The following is an 18,190-nucleotide window of genomic DNA, read 5'->3' as shown; positions in this document are numbered from 1 at the left end:
ACATACGGTATATTTTCTAGAAATTTCTTGACAAAAACTAATAATTGTAGGACAAATCTTTAGTAGCAAAGGTTTTGCTTTTGTGGATGATGGAAAAAAAAGTTACAAGAAATAGATGTCTAGATGTCCAATTATTTATCTCAGCAATTTTTTTGCAAAACTCCAAAAATGATAATTCAAAAGTATTCATACCCTGACAAGGAAAATTAAATTAATAACTAGTTGAGGCATTTTAACTATAATAACTTATTTTAAACAATGAGTATTCGTCAATGAGCTTTTGGCATGATTCTTTTTTGAATTTTGACCATTCTTCAACGTAAAATTGTTCCACTTCATTCACATTCCAAGGACTTGGATCGGAACTTTGACTAGATAATTCCAGATAATTCCAGACCGAGGGAGCGTTGTGACAGTACCATGAGTCTTGTACTTCTTGATAATAGAAACAATAGTTGAAATTGGGGTACTCAAATGCTTGGAAAACTTCTCCAGCTTTATGACACTAAATAATTTTCTGCCCAAGGTCTTCAGATAGCTATTTACTTTTTCCCATATTGACTTATTGGTAATGACAGCAATCATCCTATGCCTGACCCTTTTATACTTTCTAATTATGTTCACCTAAAATCCAACATTTTCTAGACTGTTCTAGAATTAGGTTCTGCATTATCATATTGAAAGTTCTAGCACCTTGTAGACCAGGGTTTCCCAACCCTGGTCCTGGGGGACCCCTGTGTCTGCTGGTTTCAATCCAAGTTCTCAGTTACTTAATTGAACCCTTAATTTAACTATTCATTAGCTTAATTAGAACCTTTTAATTGTTTTCAGCTTTTAAACAGTTGGAGATTTCAAGTTAACTACAATTTTTTAAGTAGCTTAAAATCGGGAACTTTTTAGGAGCTGAGAACAATTAAAGGTCTAATTAAGCATCTTATTAGTTCAGTTAAGAGTTTAATTAAGTGAATGAAAACTAAGTTGGAATGAAAACCAGCAGACACAGGGGTCCTCCAGTATCAGGATTGGGCAACCCTGTTGTAGACAGTACTATCATAGCATCAAAGGTTATGAATAATTTTGAATTAGCATTTTTTGGAGTTTTGCAAAAAAAAAAAAAAAAAAAATTTCTTCATCAACAAAAGCGTGTGTGTGTTGAGTACACCATAATAAATGTTTGGACTATTTTTAAATACCCCAAAACTTTCCAAGGGTAGATGTTTGTTTGAAAACTATAAGGACAATGACTTCATAAGGACTTCCAAAAAGGAGGTTAGGAATGATCATTGTATTAAAAAATATTTTTTAAATTATGCTTTGTAATTTGTCAGCATTCATTTTGCTCAAAGAATCTACTCTATGCGAAGGTTCCAGTTTGTAGTTTACACATTATTAAATACAAAGCTAATTAATAAAGGTTAAAGTCATTGAATGATGTAGCTAACAAGTGTAACTCAGAATTCTGGTTGCACATACAGTGCCTTGCAAAAGTATTCAGACCCCTGACCAATTCTCTCATATTACTGAATTAAAAATAGTACATTGAAATTTCGTTGTTTGATATTTTATTTTTAAACACTGAAACTCAGAATCAATTATTGTAAGGTGACATTGGTTTTATGTTGGGAAATATTTTTAAGAAAAATAAAAAACTGAATATCTTGCTTGCATAAGTATTCAACCCCTGTGCTGTGGAAGCTCCCAGTTTGCACCGATGAAAGAAATTGCCCTAATGAGGACACAATTACCTTACCATTGGCCTCCACCTGTGAACCATTAAAGTTGCTGTCACATTTTCTGGATAAAAACGCCACTGTTGAAGGATCATTGGTAAGGCTGTGAATCTGAAGGAAAATGAAGACCAAAGAGCATTCAACAGAAGTTAGAGATAAAGTAAACAAATGCATAGATTAGGGAAATGGTACAAAATAATATCCAAGTGTTTGGATATCCCAGTGAGCACAGTTGGATCAATAATCAAGAAGTGGAAGCTGCATCACACCACCCCAGGCACTGACAAGAAAAGGCCGTCCTTCAAAACTCAATGCTCAAACAAGGAGACAATTTGTGAGAGAAGCCACAGAGAGGTCAACAATCACTTTGAAGGAGCTACAGAGTTCAGTGGCTGGGAGTGGAGTAATGGTGCACCAGTCAACCATATCAAGAGCTCTGCAAAACACTGGCCTGTATGGAAGGCTGGCAAGAAAGAAGCCGTTACTCAAAAGTACCATCTGAAAGCATGTCTGGACTTTGCCAGAAAGCATGAGAGTGACCCATCTGCGATGTGGGAAAAGGTTTTGTGGTCAGATGAGACCAAGATAGAGCTTCTTGGCCAAAACTCAAAGCACTATGTGTGGCGCAAACCTAACACTGTCCACGCCTCAAGACACACCATCCCTACAGTGAAGTATGATGGTGGCAGCATCATGCTGTGGGGATGCTTCTCATCAGCAGGGACTAGGCATCTTGCTACAATTGAAGGAAGAATGCATGAAGCAAAATACAGGAAAATACTGCAAGAGAATCTGCTTCAGTCTGCTAAAAAACTGAAGCTTGGGAGGAAATTCACCTTTCAGCAGGGCAATGATCCCAAGCACAAGGTCAAAGCAACATTGGAGTGGCTCAAGAACAAAAAGGTGAATGTCCTACAGTGGCCCAGTCAAAGTCCTGATCTCAATCCCATTGAGAATCTGTGGCACTATTTGAAAATTGCGGTCCACAAGCGTCGTCCAACCAACCTGAACAACCTGGAGCAAATCTGCCAAGAAGAATGGGCCAAAATCACTCTGACACTGTGTGCAAAGCTGGTACATACTTACCCCAAAAGACTTAAAGCTGTTATTGCAGCGAAAGGTGGCTCTACCAAATATTAATGTGTGGGGGTTGAATACTTATGCAAGCAAGATATTTCAGTTTTTTATTTTTCTTAAAAATATTTGCCAACATAAAACCAATGTCACCTTACAATAATTGATTTTGAGTTTCAGTGTTTTAAAATAAAATATCGAACAGAACGAAACTTCAATGTACCATTTGTAATTCAGTAATATGAGAGAATTGGTCAGGGGTCTGAATACTTTTGCAAGGCACTGTATATAACCTAATTGTATTTTCATTTAATTTGACATTAACCGCAACTATAAGCATTTTTCATTATTTATATGGTCTGTATCCAGTGTATGTGTCCTAACCTGATTATTATCATTGAGTTCCAATGCTTTACACTGGTTACATTTAATCACTGGTAAAAACAAAAAGCATACATTGAGTCAAAATCGGCATTAGAAAAAAAGGAATGTTAATCCATTTTGTGACCATTTGGATTCTTATTTGTCCATACTATATATTTGAAAAGATTTGGAAGGATATATGTGTTATACATCATTTATGACTTGATATATGTGTTATACATCATTTATGACTTGTTCTATTTGAACATGAATAGGTCAGACGAATACCAGCTATGTACAGTACTGGTATAAATTCAGTTAATCGCATCATTTCTACTATTTGGATGGACAAAGTATATTAACTCACAATTATTGACATTCAGAAAGCTGTGTTTGCATTCTTAGTGCAATGATCAGTTGATAATCTTATACATATAACGTGGAGCATTGTTGTATTTATTGCCCTATATTTTAATCTGCTGTTTGGCTGCCAATCACAGTACACCAGTGTTTATAAGCAGTTTGTTAACAGAAGCTAATGTTAGATTTTGCAGTAACCATGTTTATCAACATTAAACAGTTAAGAACGACTGTCCTGCAACAATTTAGAAATGGCACTGGTAAAAGGATGAATTGGGCACATTAACTGTTTTAAAATTATACTATTAGTTGTGGGCTGGGTGGCACAATACACAAGACAGCGTTTTGGTTTACTGTAATACTTCTAGTTGAAGGATATAATTAATCATATAGCTACATGTTCTAACATGTTTGATACAGTACAAATGAACAATAATAGATTGCAGATGAAAAGGCAAAATTGGTATAAAAACAGCATATTTGTCTAAGAGCCACGTTCGTCTTTTCACATGAAATATATTTAATCTTATATTTGATTGATCAGCCACTATTTTAATTTTAATGAAAAATCGACATGAATCTTTATATTGGCCTTTTTGTTAATGTATGTTCATAAGATCAACTAAACTTGATCATTATAAAACAAAAACAAATCTCGACGACAAAGGTTTGGTTATTTAAGTATGAATTTATGTACGCCCTGGTTAATGGATTTAATTAATTTAAGAGATTATCTTTTATGTCGTGCTGCTTTTAGGGAGAACATAACTAGGCGTTCTAAAGTGAACAATATTTATTATAAATCAATCTTTATCAATCTTTATATTTATAATAAGAGTAATGTCATCTTTATTATTAGCCTATCGCTGAGAAAACGAACTGTTTTAAAAGAGACGCATTCATGACCCTTGTTTTGAGTATGCGCTGCAAAATGCCCCGGGAAGACAACCACGAGCTTAATACAGCCCGTGCTGAAGGACAGCTCCTCTTGACACATTATTGCAGGGTTGGATACCTCCGCCCCCCTCCTTTTCCCTTTTCTAAATAACTCTCAAGTTGAGACAAAACCACTCTGATTGATGCGTGAAATTCACCTAGTCATCGTTACTCCTTGGAAAAAACATGACAACTGCAAAAACAGACTGAAGCAGGCCATTGTATGCAGCACTAAGACGTTTTATTATCACTTCCGTGTCACAGGAGCTGTCTAGGGTCCCTAACTCGCCACCTCTTCACTCCGCAGATCGTGTCCACTGGACTCCTTGCTGCTGTGGGATGCGGACTTGACAGCTAAAATCGGACCACTTCAGGCTTTTTTTATTGCTTCGCGTTCTATCTAGTAAAGGAAACGTCGACAACAACATTGATTTACAAAGGATTCACCAAGTAGTTAATTTAATGCAAATTAAATTTAAAAAATATTATATATGAATATATATGTATATGCTATACAAATCTGAATGAATATTAAATAAGAAACAGTTGCCTCTTTGTCCGTTTACGCATTAAGTATTTGGCTTTGTTCTTTTTCATTAGGAATAGGTTCTTCAGGAGCCGCAGAGAACAGAATTTGTTATTTTACATGTGAATGCACGGTGTGGTCTATCAACTTGCTCATGTACTAGGCGCTGCATGATCTTGAATCTGGCGATTGTTTGCAGCATTACGTGTGTCAGTGCTCGTGTAGTGAGACGCAGTATTATTTTTTTCTTGTGCCGGGGAGCTACCGAAGAGCTGTGCATTGCCGTGCTTTAATCCTGCGTATGACCAAGGGCGTAAAGGAATATTGCATTCCCTGATTTTATAACTCAAATTGAATACGATTGTTTCACAGCTATCTGTGGTGCGGATGAGTTCTTTTTTGGGGGGTGTAAAGGTGATTAGCGTGTCCTGATTTAAGTAGGATTTGTCTTTGATTCGCAGTTAGAATGAATGACCGAAGGGGAAACTGGGGTAAAGATGACTTACCCGTGTACCTGGCCAGACCGGGCACTACGGCTCAGACTCCGCGGCAGAAATCGTGGGGCATGTTTGCTTCAGTTGAGGGGGCCTACGAGAACAAGACCATAGATTTTGATGCTTACAGCGTGGGGAAAAAGGGGTCCCGGACCCCCAGGAGCGATAGCAGGGAGATGCTTGATGGGGACAATTTCAGCGAGACCGCTAGTGATGTGAGCGAGGTCTCTGGGTCAGTAATCAGCTCTCCCGGTGACAGGGAGGACAAGACTCCAGGAGTGGAAATCAAGTACCCGACCGGTAAAGAGTTTCTGCAGGGCCAGGAGAATGGAAAGGTACGGCACAGATACAAACTCATTCTTTTGTGTCAGTGTAATAGAGCATCCTATTGCAGGCACATGCTTGATTGTATTATTGCAACTTTTCATGTGTAAACATGTACTTTTTAAAGTAAGTATAGTATTTAAAGTTTGGAATCGTATTTATCAGATGTATTTCTGTATTGTATTACCGCTTACACCTGGTACTGGATATTTTTGGGAAGTCGTTGTAGATATTATGAGGGCTAACCCTAATAGAATAGGTACATGTTTCCTGATTCAATAATTCAATCCTATTGATTAATTCAATTGAGTTTCCTTTTGTATCTAATGCAGGAACGATATTAAAATATCAGTATCTTACAGTATTTTTCTGCGTTGGCTACTTCCACGGCCTGCAATACAATAGACACTCTGACTATTACGTGTTAGGAAAATTAAACAATGTATTTCCACCAAATTGGCAAACACTGGTTTTAGGATTACAAGAAGAAAATGTGAAAGATTGAACATTGACAATTTTAAAAGAGACGTATGTCTTAATAATAATAATAATAATAATAATAATAATAATAATAATACTATAATAATAATAATAAAGTAGTCTATTACAAAATGGGTTTAGAAAATATGTCCCTTATGACGTACGTCTGATTCTTAATTATTTCATGTAACAGTGACGTCTAAGAATAACTAATGTGGTATGACTATGCATTATACTGTACACACCTTGCCACCTTGAACTCATTTTTAGTCTAAGATAAAAACCGCAGTGCGTTGTATTTTTCAATAACCTGCAGTTCCAGCCATATATCTTACTAGTATAAATAGACCACTGCATAATAAATTTGCTCTCAGGGCAGGTGGGGTATTTTTACAAGATCGTAGTTTTTTAAACCCGCATGACATCAACATAACACCACAGCATTAACCAGAATTCTGGTGGATAATACAAATAAATTTCCAACATTATGACATGGAGAAAAAAAAACTGTACTGTCGTAATATTCTGCACCGTTGCAACAACAAGACGGCAAACATATTAAGTATGTGCGTAGTTGTTTATTTAAATGAATGAGAATACATTGGTAGCTTCCCGACTTCCCAACAAACTTTACTGTAGAGTCTACATCATTCAGTAGGCTAATAATGTCCATGCGCATGTGACGTGGCCTTTGCAGATTTTCTTTTATTAAGCTCGTTTCCTGTGTTACACAGATTTCGGTATCCCTATAGGGTTCTGTATCCCCACATGATTCCATGCCTGTGCTGATGCATTTTTTCAAAGCTGGAAGTGGATGCGCGATATTCCTGTGCCCGAGTCCCGCTGTGTTGTCAAGCACTGCCATTGAGTTCTGCTGCAGTTTGCAACAAATATTGAAAATAAGACCAAACTAATTCTGTGGCAAAATAAAACTGCACATTTAACACCACTGATTCTCTACAGTACTCTCAGCCTGCTCAATACACGAAACCCTTGATTAAAAGTAACCTTATAAAACTGTATTTTTTCATTTAAAACACAATTTAATTGTATTACATGTAAATATTGTTCAGACACATAAAGCGTTCACGTATAGCGATCTTGATCTATGCAGGCGTCAAATCTAAGGGGATACATAATTCTATGGAGATACAGAAATCTGCGTAATACCGGCTCCAATTCTTTTACACATGTTGGCAAAATGTACAGATTGAATGTTATTCCTGTATAGGTACCGCCCAGCAGGATTTCAACAGAAAGCAAGACACAAACACATTCACTTAATGTGCTGAATGGAAGGTTACTCTGGGTGTTATAAATCCAACAGGCTTGTAGTTTATCGGTGCTATTAGTGAATATTAGTGAATACAATTGTTAGGATTTCGTCCAGAACCATGGACAGCAACTCTAAAGCTGCTGCAAGTTACCGCGGTTACTGGTGATGTTTAACCATTATTTAGGGATATGTGTCCCAGTTTACAATACTGTTACTTAAGGGTGTAATCGCAGGCTTTAAGTGTACTTTTATGTTGCCTCATTTCTCACAGCGTTTATTGCAGCGTACATTCGGTGCCGCGGCAAGTAAGCGTCAATAAATTAACACATTAGTTACAATAGGCTAAGCTGCACACGAAATTAAAGATCTGCCGAAAATATTATTATGTTTGTATTTCTTTTTAATTTTAAATAATGGTAATTACCTTTTATCTATTCGTTGCCTGCTGTTTTTATTCCGATGAGGAGACTCCCGGAACTTATTTCATGCAAACAGACGTATTCGCGTAGTTCCCAGGAATTCTCCAAGTGGAGTCCACATGGTGTGTGTGTGTGTGTGTGTGTGTGTGTGTGTGTGTGTGTGTGTGTGTGTGTGTGTGTGTGTGTGTGTGTGTGTGTGTGTGTGTGTGTTTGTCTGTTTGTTTGTTTATTTTTTGTCATAGGGATGCAGTACAGTATACTGTAGTTGTGCAAACATTTTAATATTCTGTGTATTTTTTTTCTATTTTGTTACGCATTTCATGCATCAATATTAGCAATATAGTCTTGAACAGTTACAATAATTATCTCAATTCATACTGTGTTTGGCTTTATGGTATATATTATGAATGTGTGCAATGGAAATATTGTAGAGGTGTTTTCGTGGTGTTTTGGTATTTTTGACTGCATTATGACACAGTCTCATGTGAGGGGAGTCTGGAAATATTGACTAGACTTCCCTGATGAAAAACGAATGGGACTTTGTCACACTAAATGCCACTCTGATAACATTAGACCCCGGGTCAACTGTACATATTAACATTGCTTACATCTACATGATAACATTCCTACATAGAGTGAAGAGGTATAACACAAACACCATTTTATTTCCAAACTTATCAAGCTATAGCCAACATAACATATTCAATGTGGAGTCCTTAGTATACAGTACACACAGACAGCATGCGTATACACCCGATTCTAGGCAACTGTAAGTAAAGTCAACGCACAATTTACACGTAGCCATCATGTTATCATCATGTTAAAATGAAGCATATGTAATACGGTATTTGACAGCAAAAGTAGTCTAGTGCACTGGTGTGTCAGTGTAACATGCGTCTTTTCATTTTCAGAAAATATATATATATATATATATATATATATATATATATATATATATATATATATATATATATATATATATATATATATATATATATATATATATATATATATATATATATATATAAAAAATAACTGGTACATAAGCTGGCACATGCATTAAAATACTTGAAATATAAATGTACTTTTACTTTTTGACAGCATACAATGACCTTACACGGGTCACGTTCTGATGATGAACCACTTTCTGGCCCTACATCATCACTAAAGATCACACACAATGCTGCACCCCTGTTGCATCACAATAAAAACAAAGTAAATACGCAAATACACACACATACATCAGAGTCAGAGACGTTGCCCAGGGGTCACTACAAGGAAGTAGCTCTTCCTGACCCCGCAGGTGAAGTGAAATGCTGAAAGAATCATTGACAGGCCTGCTTTGTAGACAGAGAGCGCGACTGGTCCTGAGTTGATGTGAAATGTTTTAAGTATTCGTTGTGAAGAGAGCCTCTAGTAGGAGCTATAGACAACTCCTTGTGCAGGTGGGGGGGTGGGCACGTCCTTCTATTATTTGCAACATAAAGGTGGCAGATTTACTGATCTCATACGTGAGAGGTCCCTGGCCTAATAAAAACGATTTAAGTGACGGGGTCTTTATTTGAACGTTGGAAATAATAATGTCGGTGACTGGTTATCAAGGCAAGAAGAGCATCCATCGCATAACGGTAAGATACATTTTGATGTTGCATCTCCTGTGGTTGTGTCTCTTTTGCTTGTGTCGATCACTCGGATTCAGTGTTTGTGTTGGACTTAGTGGCAGCTTTCTGGTCTATAAGCAGTTACAGTAATACCTGTAGAAGATGTGATATTAGATGCGCAGTCAGAAGAAGAAACAACAATGGAAGTAATGCATGTCAAGGCAGCATGTTGCGACCAAGGCTGCTTATTGCGTTTTAACTTTAACAGGTCTTTGACATTTCATTGATGTGTTATCGGTGTCAACAACGAAAATATAATTTCTCTTTTTGAACTTTGAAAAGGCAGTTAATGAAAAGCGCGTTTCTTAAAGCTAACACTGGTTCACCGTGCCTGATTATACAGATGTATGGTAATAAGAAGCGCCTGCCTTAGTTATATACCACTATTTTCGCTCAGTATCTATAAGTATTAAATCACAGACAATAATAACACAATAGCACGACCAAAGCATAGCAATGCTTCGGGGGTGCACAGACTTGCCCAATGTAATCGCCCTAACATGAAGATAGCAATTTAGATTTTTTTTTCTATCGATTTCAACAAGGGGGTTGGAGATGATAAAATACAAGGGACATAAGATATAGGAGGAATACTAAAGCAAATCCTACTGTATATCCTCGTATTTTTTATTGAATCTAGCATACAGGAATGTGAAAAGATGCAGGTTTTTGAGTATCCCATCAATCGAAAAGCGTACAGCATTTGGGCAATATGCAATAAATTATCATGGACAGAAATCGCCATAGCAAAGGCAGCACCCACTGTAGTGCTTATAATAACGGTTCTGTCACAAAAACATCTTTAGCCACATTAAATAATTAAACATGCCAATTCTGTGAATCAGAAATTAATATTTTCACTATGAATGTCATCAATATAAGACTGTAACTTTGGTGAATTATGAAACATGCATTGTTGATACACGGCTGCCCTTTTATTTACAGTTGGCCGTTCAATTTGCGATTATAGGCGTTGGGAGAACGAGGCAATTGACCCACATGGGTCTATTTATCTAACCATCTGTTTAAAGTTTTAATTTGATTTACCTATTATATCAATACATATTATGAACAATTTCACGTGACCCATATTGTGGTTAGACAAAAAAATGGAAACACTTGCCTTAATGCCATAACATTGTCAATAAGTTGTATTGCGAGTGCATGCTTTATCCCATTGATTTTCTATAGTCCTGGATACAGAAGCAACTGCTTACCATGCATCCCCTATCATCTCCTTTAATGTCTGTCAGAACTGCTGTCTTGCAAATGGGAGATGCAGCTTTCTTATATTACAGAATACTTCAGACAATTCATTTGCAAATGTATCAGTCTTGGGAGTGACAATTGCTTTATGTCACATTTTTATTTGTTTGACATATAGTGTGGTACTACCATAAATTTTGAAAATCTGCTGCATTGGGTTTGGGTTATTTTAATTTTAATAAACCAGTAATTAGCAAGTGCTTTTACAAGATGATTGACTTTGTAGCAATGGAAACGGAAATCCTTTCTGTATTGTTTTAGTTTCTTATCGGCCAGTAAACTGTTGAACATGCCTGTGCAACGCCTGTCAGTCAGTCAATTACTCTGCCTTGTACTTCATGTCTGTCGGTTATCCTTCAGTTACATGTTGCTTATGGTTCCCATTAGTGGCTTTTGAAATATATCAAAAACAAAAAAAAACAAAAAAAAAAAAAAAAAACAAAAAAAAAAAAAAAACAACTGTGATGAAGATATTAGCATTTTATGCAGCATTGGGTTATTGATTATGTCCCTTTTAGAAAAAAAAAAACACAACATGTATTTTCTATAAGGAATAAACGGATTGACTGAATTTAATTGTGAAGGTGCACAATTAGGTTTGATAACATATGAAAGTCATAGAGGATCTAGTGTGATGATGTGCACAGATGGACTTGGGCTTACTGCATTACTGCCTGATTGGTGTGTGCAGTGAAGCGGAAGGCTTCAGTTAGCATGTAAATGTAGGGAATGGATTACAGTAATCAAGGTCTGGGTTACAGCAGTCATTGTCATCTGGATTCAGTACAGGATTGTCATTTGTCAAATAAGGTTGCTATTACAATATAAAAAAAACAAGTCACACCCTGTTGATTGTCTGCATCACATAACATATCAATATGATTTGAATTCACTCCTCTTTGCTTTAAAGATATTTCAAACCTGAAAGAAATAGATACAACCAATATCCTGTGAGTCATGTTAATGATAACAAAGGTAGCTTTAGACAGTTTCATTCTTAGTGCACAGGTATTTGTCTGTTTTTCCCTGGATTCATTTGACTATGGAATATGACATGATCTGGGCTTGTAGCTGTGCGTTGTTAGGTAATCATCAGCCAGTACTTTTATCTGGTTATTGAAGTGTCTGTACATTTGTCAACTAATGCAAGTGTATATTTCCATGTCCTACAGTACTTGGTTTGGAACAATGGAGACTTACTTTGTAAAACAATTCTGCTTGCAGTACACAGGCGCCAGGCTGTTTTTCATTAGACTGCCCTGATACATTCTCTGAAACACCCTTTAAAACAGCGATGATGGTCCTCTATCACACACTAAGTACAGCAACAGGAAAGCCTTCTCCAAAAGGGTTGGTCTGTTGGAGATAGAAAACATTTCTACAATCACTGACAATTGCTTGTAGGCATGTTTGTAACCTTTTGTCTTAATTTTGTTCATGTCAAAGCCTTCAAATGTGCAGGCAGCATTCCTAAAGCAAATTGGGAATTATACTAATGCAACATCCAAACATGACAGTTGAATAAATCTGTTTTGTACCTTTAGTTACAGCTTCATATAATATAAGAGTATTTTAGGCTTTTTCGCAAAGTAAATACACTGCAAACCCTTGTGTAGCTCACCCCCAATTCATTTTTTGATCTTCTGTCAATGCATGCAACATGGACAGAACATTTTTATTGTAAGGAATACAGAAAACAAGTGACTTTCAACATGGGTAAAAAATATAAAGGAATAATATACTATTAAAAGGGCTGCAGCATTTAGATGCATGGTTTTAATCAACAGACCTTCATGAAAGCCAATCTAAATAATTGTCTGGTTTCATAGACTCTGATTAGCACTAATCTTGGACTACTTTGCCTATAATCTGGTTCTGTGAAATTGCAATAGAAGGGGTAGATATTAGGACAGAGCATGTGTAGAATGATGAAAATGCTAATGATGTTCAGACTTGGTACAGAGCAATTCCATTCCATTCCAAGTGAAATAGGAGCAGCAAGCAGCACTGTTTATTCACCCAAATATCAAAGCCCATGGAGAAGGTGGAGTCATGCAACCATCAGTAGTATATTGCAGCCTTTAAAGCATTGTGTGAATAAGAGCTGTAATTACAAAAAGCAGCAGGAGTTTAAAAACGTGGTAGAAAATAATCTGGGTGAAAAGAAGAGATCACTAGCTGGATAATGATAGCATCATGATAATGATAATAACTGAGATACCAGAACATCCCCCAAATGATTCCAAGAACTTCACATATTTGAACTATATTGTATCATTACGTTGCCAAGGTTTATTTTAGCGTACTGCTGTCATCTGTTTAATCACAACATGAGCTTTGTTTTCTGTGGAACACCTTCTGTGGTGGGCTAGAGGAAATGTACTTCACATATTCTATGTAATATTTCATTTGGAAGTATTTCAGGAATCTTTCTATCCTTAATAAAATCCCTCTTAAGATTATCATTCAGGTTAACAAGAATAAAGATATATCTCTACATTTGCACAAATAACATTAATGGAGGGGACCATCTGAATATTTTCTATACAAGTAAATACGGTCATATTAATACTAATGCTAATAATGAGATGCAAAACTCAAGGACAACCTGTTCTTTTGCTCCCACAGCTTAATAAACAGCACTCTGCACCACAGTGCTTCTCATCGAAAGGAAAATGTCATTATTTCAATAATTTTGGCAGTTAGCTAATCAGAGGCCCATGAATTATATGCTCCATAATTGGTAGTGCTTGGGTTAGTCCTATCATTCTGAAGGGATAATATCAGTAAATATCTATGCTCTACTGTATACCTGACTACTAGAAAACACTGTATTTCTGTATGTCATTAAAAAGAACATATACATCGACTTAATATCAAGTATTCCATTTAGTTTATGCAAGATACCTCATATTAATCTAATTAAAGTTTAGCTAAATGATTTAATTTTCCAATATCTATATCCATATATATATATATATATATATATATATATATATATATATATATATATATATATATATATATATATATAGACACACACACACACACACACACACACACACACACACACACACACACAGTACCAGTCTAAAGTTTGAGTACACCTGCTAGAAACCATGTTTTTCAAGATTATCTGTGCTTTTAACTGTATAAGCTTGTCTATAAACACTTAATATTTCATTATACGATACGTGTACGTATATAAGCTGATAATCATAAGTGAATTGCAATTACATTTTTAAATAAAAATGTAAATCTTGTCAATTTCAATGAAATGGTCACCCAAAGCAAGGGGATTTCAGTCTGAAGCCCAAGTCAGTTAAAAGTCTGAAATGTGTATAACATGGTGTTAGAACACTGGCCTAAGTATAAAAGTGTCTTTGTTAGGTGTTCTCTGAGTTAACTAGCATGTTACCTAATTAACCTTTTGTCACCAATTATTGTTAACAGGTGAGAGTCCATGATTACTATCTATCTATCTATCTATCTATCTATCTATCTATCTATCTATCTATCTATCTATCTATATATATATATATAATATGTATGTGTGTGTGTGTATGTATATATATATATATATATATATATATAATATATCCTATATATATATATATATATATATAATTTCCCAGTTCAAATTTGCGATTGTTTTATTTAGAAATAACAGGTACCTTAAAATTACATTTTGACAGTTTTCTTTTTACTTTGCCTTATTGTTTTGCTTTGCCGTTCTGAGTGATGTTGCTGAAATTTTGAGTCTTCTTTCTTATGACCTGGCAAAGTACCTTGAACTGTTTTATAAAGCCCATTTCCAAACTGCCAAATCTTCACATTTCCCTTGCACTTCCTTATTCCAGTAATGCTGTCTTAATGACTACCTGTAGCCTCCCTTGACCACCTCAGTGACGGTGCATCAAAAGATTCAAAACAATCAGATTCTGCCTTTTCCCCTATTAGATCCACCAATTACAACCCACACCAGACAATCAGCAGTGTTATGATTACAATAATTAAAGTGATGCTTTTATAAAAGCAGCAAAAAACAAAGTAAAAAGCTCAATTTGATTTAAAAACAGGCAGATAAGTGGCTGTGCAGGTCATGGTACAATAGGTAAGTTCTGGATATAGAAGTGATGAATCTGGAAGATACCGTGCTCCCCCGTTATAGTCAGGGACCACAGCTGAAAACGAAGGTCCTAGTGTAATGGCATTATGGGAGTTCTGACCATATACCACCTTAAAATTGGTTCCCTTTCAATTTGAAGATGACCAACTACCAATAATTTTGGGATTTGCCTGCCATAGGTCAGGTATTTACGGAGCATTTTATGTCAGAGCTGCCGATAGGCCCCTCCAGGGAGTGACGTCCTCGATCCCGCCTACCGAGGGAATAAGTAGTAAGTAGTCTGCATAAGCGGAGATCACATTCTCTTTTGCTTCTCACAATCAGGTGGGTATAATCTAACCAATCCAGTTGCGTGATTGTATCTTTGTAAAAGAGCTCTCACTTTGAGTTTTCTGCTATTGCCGCGGCAAATATTGCTGGAAGTCAGCTTGTCAGTTACCGGAATCAGAGCAAACGCTGCGCAACTACGCTCCGTTTAAAAAAAAAAAAAAAAGCAAACCTTTATTTATTTCAACAGCCTACATTTATCTGCTTTTTGCAGCTAAAAAAAAAAAAAAAAACAAAGAGAGAAAAGAGAGACTCTTCCTCCGCTGGGACCCGGCTGTGCCGCCCCCGCTGGGCTGACTTTGAAAAAAAAAAAAATTGCATACCCAACCCTACAGCTTCTACTGTGAGTGTGTGTGTGTTGTTTTTTGTCAAAAAATAAATAATAATCTACAACGTGTGCTTCCTCCCCTCATCTCTTAGCCCACAACTAGTAGAGTGGCATACATTGACTACCCACCTCGATGCGTAGGTACAAAAAAAAAGATCTCTCTTTCTGTCTCTTTTTTTTTTGCTGAAGGCTGTGCTCCACGCTGCTGTAACCTATGCGCTGCTCCGGTTGTGTGACTGCACGCAGTCCAGACTAGACACCGACCCAGCAACCTTAATGCTTACCCCTGGTGCTTGGTGCCTTCAGTGCCCTCGGTATCTTCTGTGCCTCAGTGCATCGGTGCTTTGGCGCCCTCGGTGCCGTCAGTGCCTCGGTGCTTCGGTGCCCCCAGTGGAGACATACCCCTCAGACATACCCCTCACCTCCGCGAGGGTGTAAGGATGGGAGTGATCCACAGCCATCAGGTAGTGACTACAGATGCATCCAACTCTAGTTGGCGTGTGGTCTAAGCTGGCAGAGGAGTCCGCGGATCCTGGTTGGGTCGTTGGACATCCCTACACATACAGTAAGTGTGCTGGAATTGCAAGCAGTTAACTTCGCTCTCCAGCATTTCCTCACAGTGCTCCAGAGAAGACATGTTCTTGTCCGCACAAACAACATGTCAGTAGTAGCATATGTCAACCGCCAGGGAGGACTTCGGTCTCCGGGGTTGCACCGCATAGCCTTTCGACTACTGACCTGGGCAAGGAGGCACTTGTTACATCTCCAGGCTGTTCATCTCCCGTGGTAAATTGGGCGGCGGACTTCCTATCCGGGGAGGATCTGCGTCCGTCATAATGGCGACTCCACTCCCAGGACGTAGAGTGCATTTGGGAACAGCAGAGACAACTCTTTGCCCTTTATGGTCCTCCCTCCACCGCTGAGGAGGTCTACTAGGTGTTGACACTCTAGCGCATGAGTGGCCCAGAACACTCCTATATGCATTCCTGCCAATACCATTGCTCCCAGCCTTCCTAGAGAAGGTTTGGAGAGAAGGGGTGACAGGTCTCCTAGTGGCCCCCAAATGGCCCAGAAGAATCTAGTTCACAAATCTTTGCCAGCTGCTGCAAGGCCAGGCCAGCCATGGGAGATCCTGCTGCACATGGATCTCCTCAGTTAGACGAGAGGAACCTTCTGGCACCCAGAACCGGGCAAACTCCAACTGTGGGTCTGGCCCCTGAACGGGACCATCTCTCCGCCTTAGGGCTCTCAGACGTGGTAGTCAGTACACTACAGAATGCTAGGGCCTCCTCCATGTGGGCACTGTATGCATGTAAGTGGATATATTTTCAAGATTGATGTATGACCAGAGGTCATGATCCCATCAATTGCCCTATAGCAACTATTTTAGTTTCTGCAAGACCTAGCAGCTATGTCTGCATGCCATGTCCCTATTGTCTCCAGGTGCTCATATGCTGGTGACCCATTTTCTAAAGGGTGCTCGGCGGCTACGTCCTCCAAGAAAGGACGCCCTCCTTGAGTGGAGTCTGGATGTGGTACTGGAGGCTCTCACTAAGGCCCAGTTTGAGCCTATATATGCCACATAGTTGAAGTATCTCTCTATGAAGACAACCTTCCTATTAGCCATCAGCTCCGCTAAGCAGGTTAGTGAGCTACAGGGTGTGGGATAATGGAAACAGGGTGTTGTTACGAACCCCGCTTTTCTCTCCAAGGTGCTTTCCACGGCTTTCCACTTTAACCAATCAGAACTAGGAGCTTTCTGTTTCCCAACATTTTCTTCAGAGGAGGATCGGAGATTGAATTTCCTCTGCCCGGTTATGTGGATAGGAAGAGAGTGCTGCATCAGTCTGACCAGCTGTCTGTCATAGTGAAAGGACTGTGGGTCAAGCCCTCTTGAAGATGCGACTGTCCCATCGGATTATGGACACAGTTTTGACTGCATACACTAATGCAGGCCTACCCCCACCTGAGAGGGTGGCTGCACATTCTACCAGAGCAGTGGCTACGTCATGGGCCCTCTTTCTCTTTTTTTTTAAAATTTAGTCATCACCAATTATTTTTTACCCTAGTTTTCTCTCCAATTTAGAATGCCCAATTATTATTTTTTATCACCGCTGCAACTCCCGTCCCGACTCAGGAAATGGCGGCAGACACACAGGTCCTCCAAAACATATCTAAGTGGCTTCTACAGCAGACCCACAGACGCCCTTTAGGCTGAGGTGTCACTGGTGCGCAGTGAACCGCGGATTACCCTTCCACTCCCCACTAAGGCGGCACTTGGCCAATTGTACACCGCCCCCTGGGAACTCCCGGCCACGATTGCCGATGGCATAACCTGGACTTGAACCAGCGATCTCCAGGCTATAGGGTGCATCCTGCACTCCACGTGGAGCGCCTTTACTGGATGCGCCACTCGGGAGTCCCAGAGGTGCCTCTTTGACTGATATCTGTACTGCGGCTAGCTGGGCTACTCCGTACACATTCACCAGGTTCTACC

The 18,190-nt window shown here is 38.3% G+C and overlaps 1 protein-coding gene across 6 annotated transcripts in view; it reads left to right on the top strand.

Moving 5' to 3' along the window:
- The first annotated feature begins 4,560 nt into the window (after positions 1–4,560).
- LOC121330123 (dihydropyrimidinase-related protein 1) overlaps positions 4,561–18,190 on the top strand; it is a 36,616-nt gene continuing 22,986 nt past the window's right edge. Inside the window, exons 1-2 of one of the 6 annotated variants that reach the window (XM_041276419.1) lie at positions 4,561–4,913; positions 5,451–5,818. In XM_041276419.1, the coding sequence (XP_041132353.1) occupies positions 5,456–5,818 (363 nt within the window). In that variant the 5' untranslated portion in view covers positions 4,561–4,913; positions 5,451–5,455. Of the gene's footprint in view, positions 4,914–4,935; positions 5,819–9,436; positions 9,611–18,190 lie in introns of those variants that run through there. The other 5 variants (XM_041276414.1, XM_041276429.1, XM_041276435.1 and 2 more) reach the window with 5 other exon arrangements.

Source organism: Polyodon spathula, chromosome 2 (assembly GCF_017654505.1).
Source record: "Polyodon spathula isolate WHYD16114869_AA chromosome 2, ASM1765450v1, whole genome shotgun sequence".
Classification (NCBI taxonomy): Eukaryota; Metazoa; Chordata; class Actinopteri; order Acipenseriformes; family Polyodontidae; genus Polyodon; species Polyodon spathula.
Note: the sequence above shows the minus strand (reverse complement) of the source record. Positions and strands in the feature narration are given on the sequence as shown.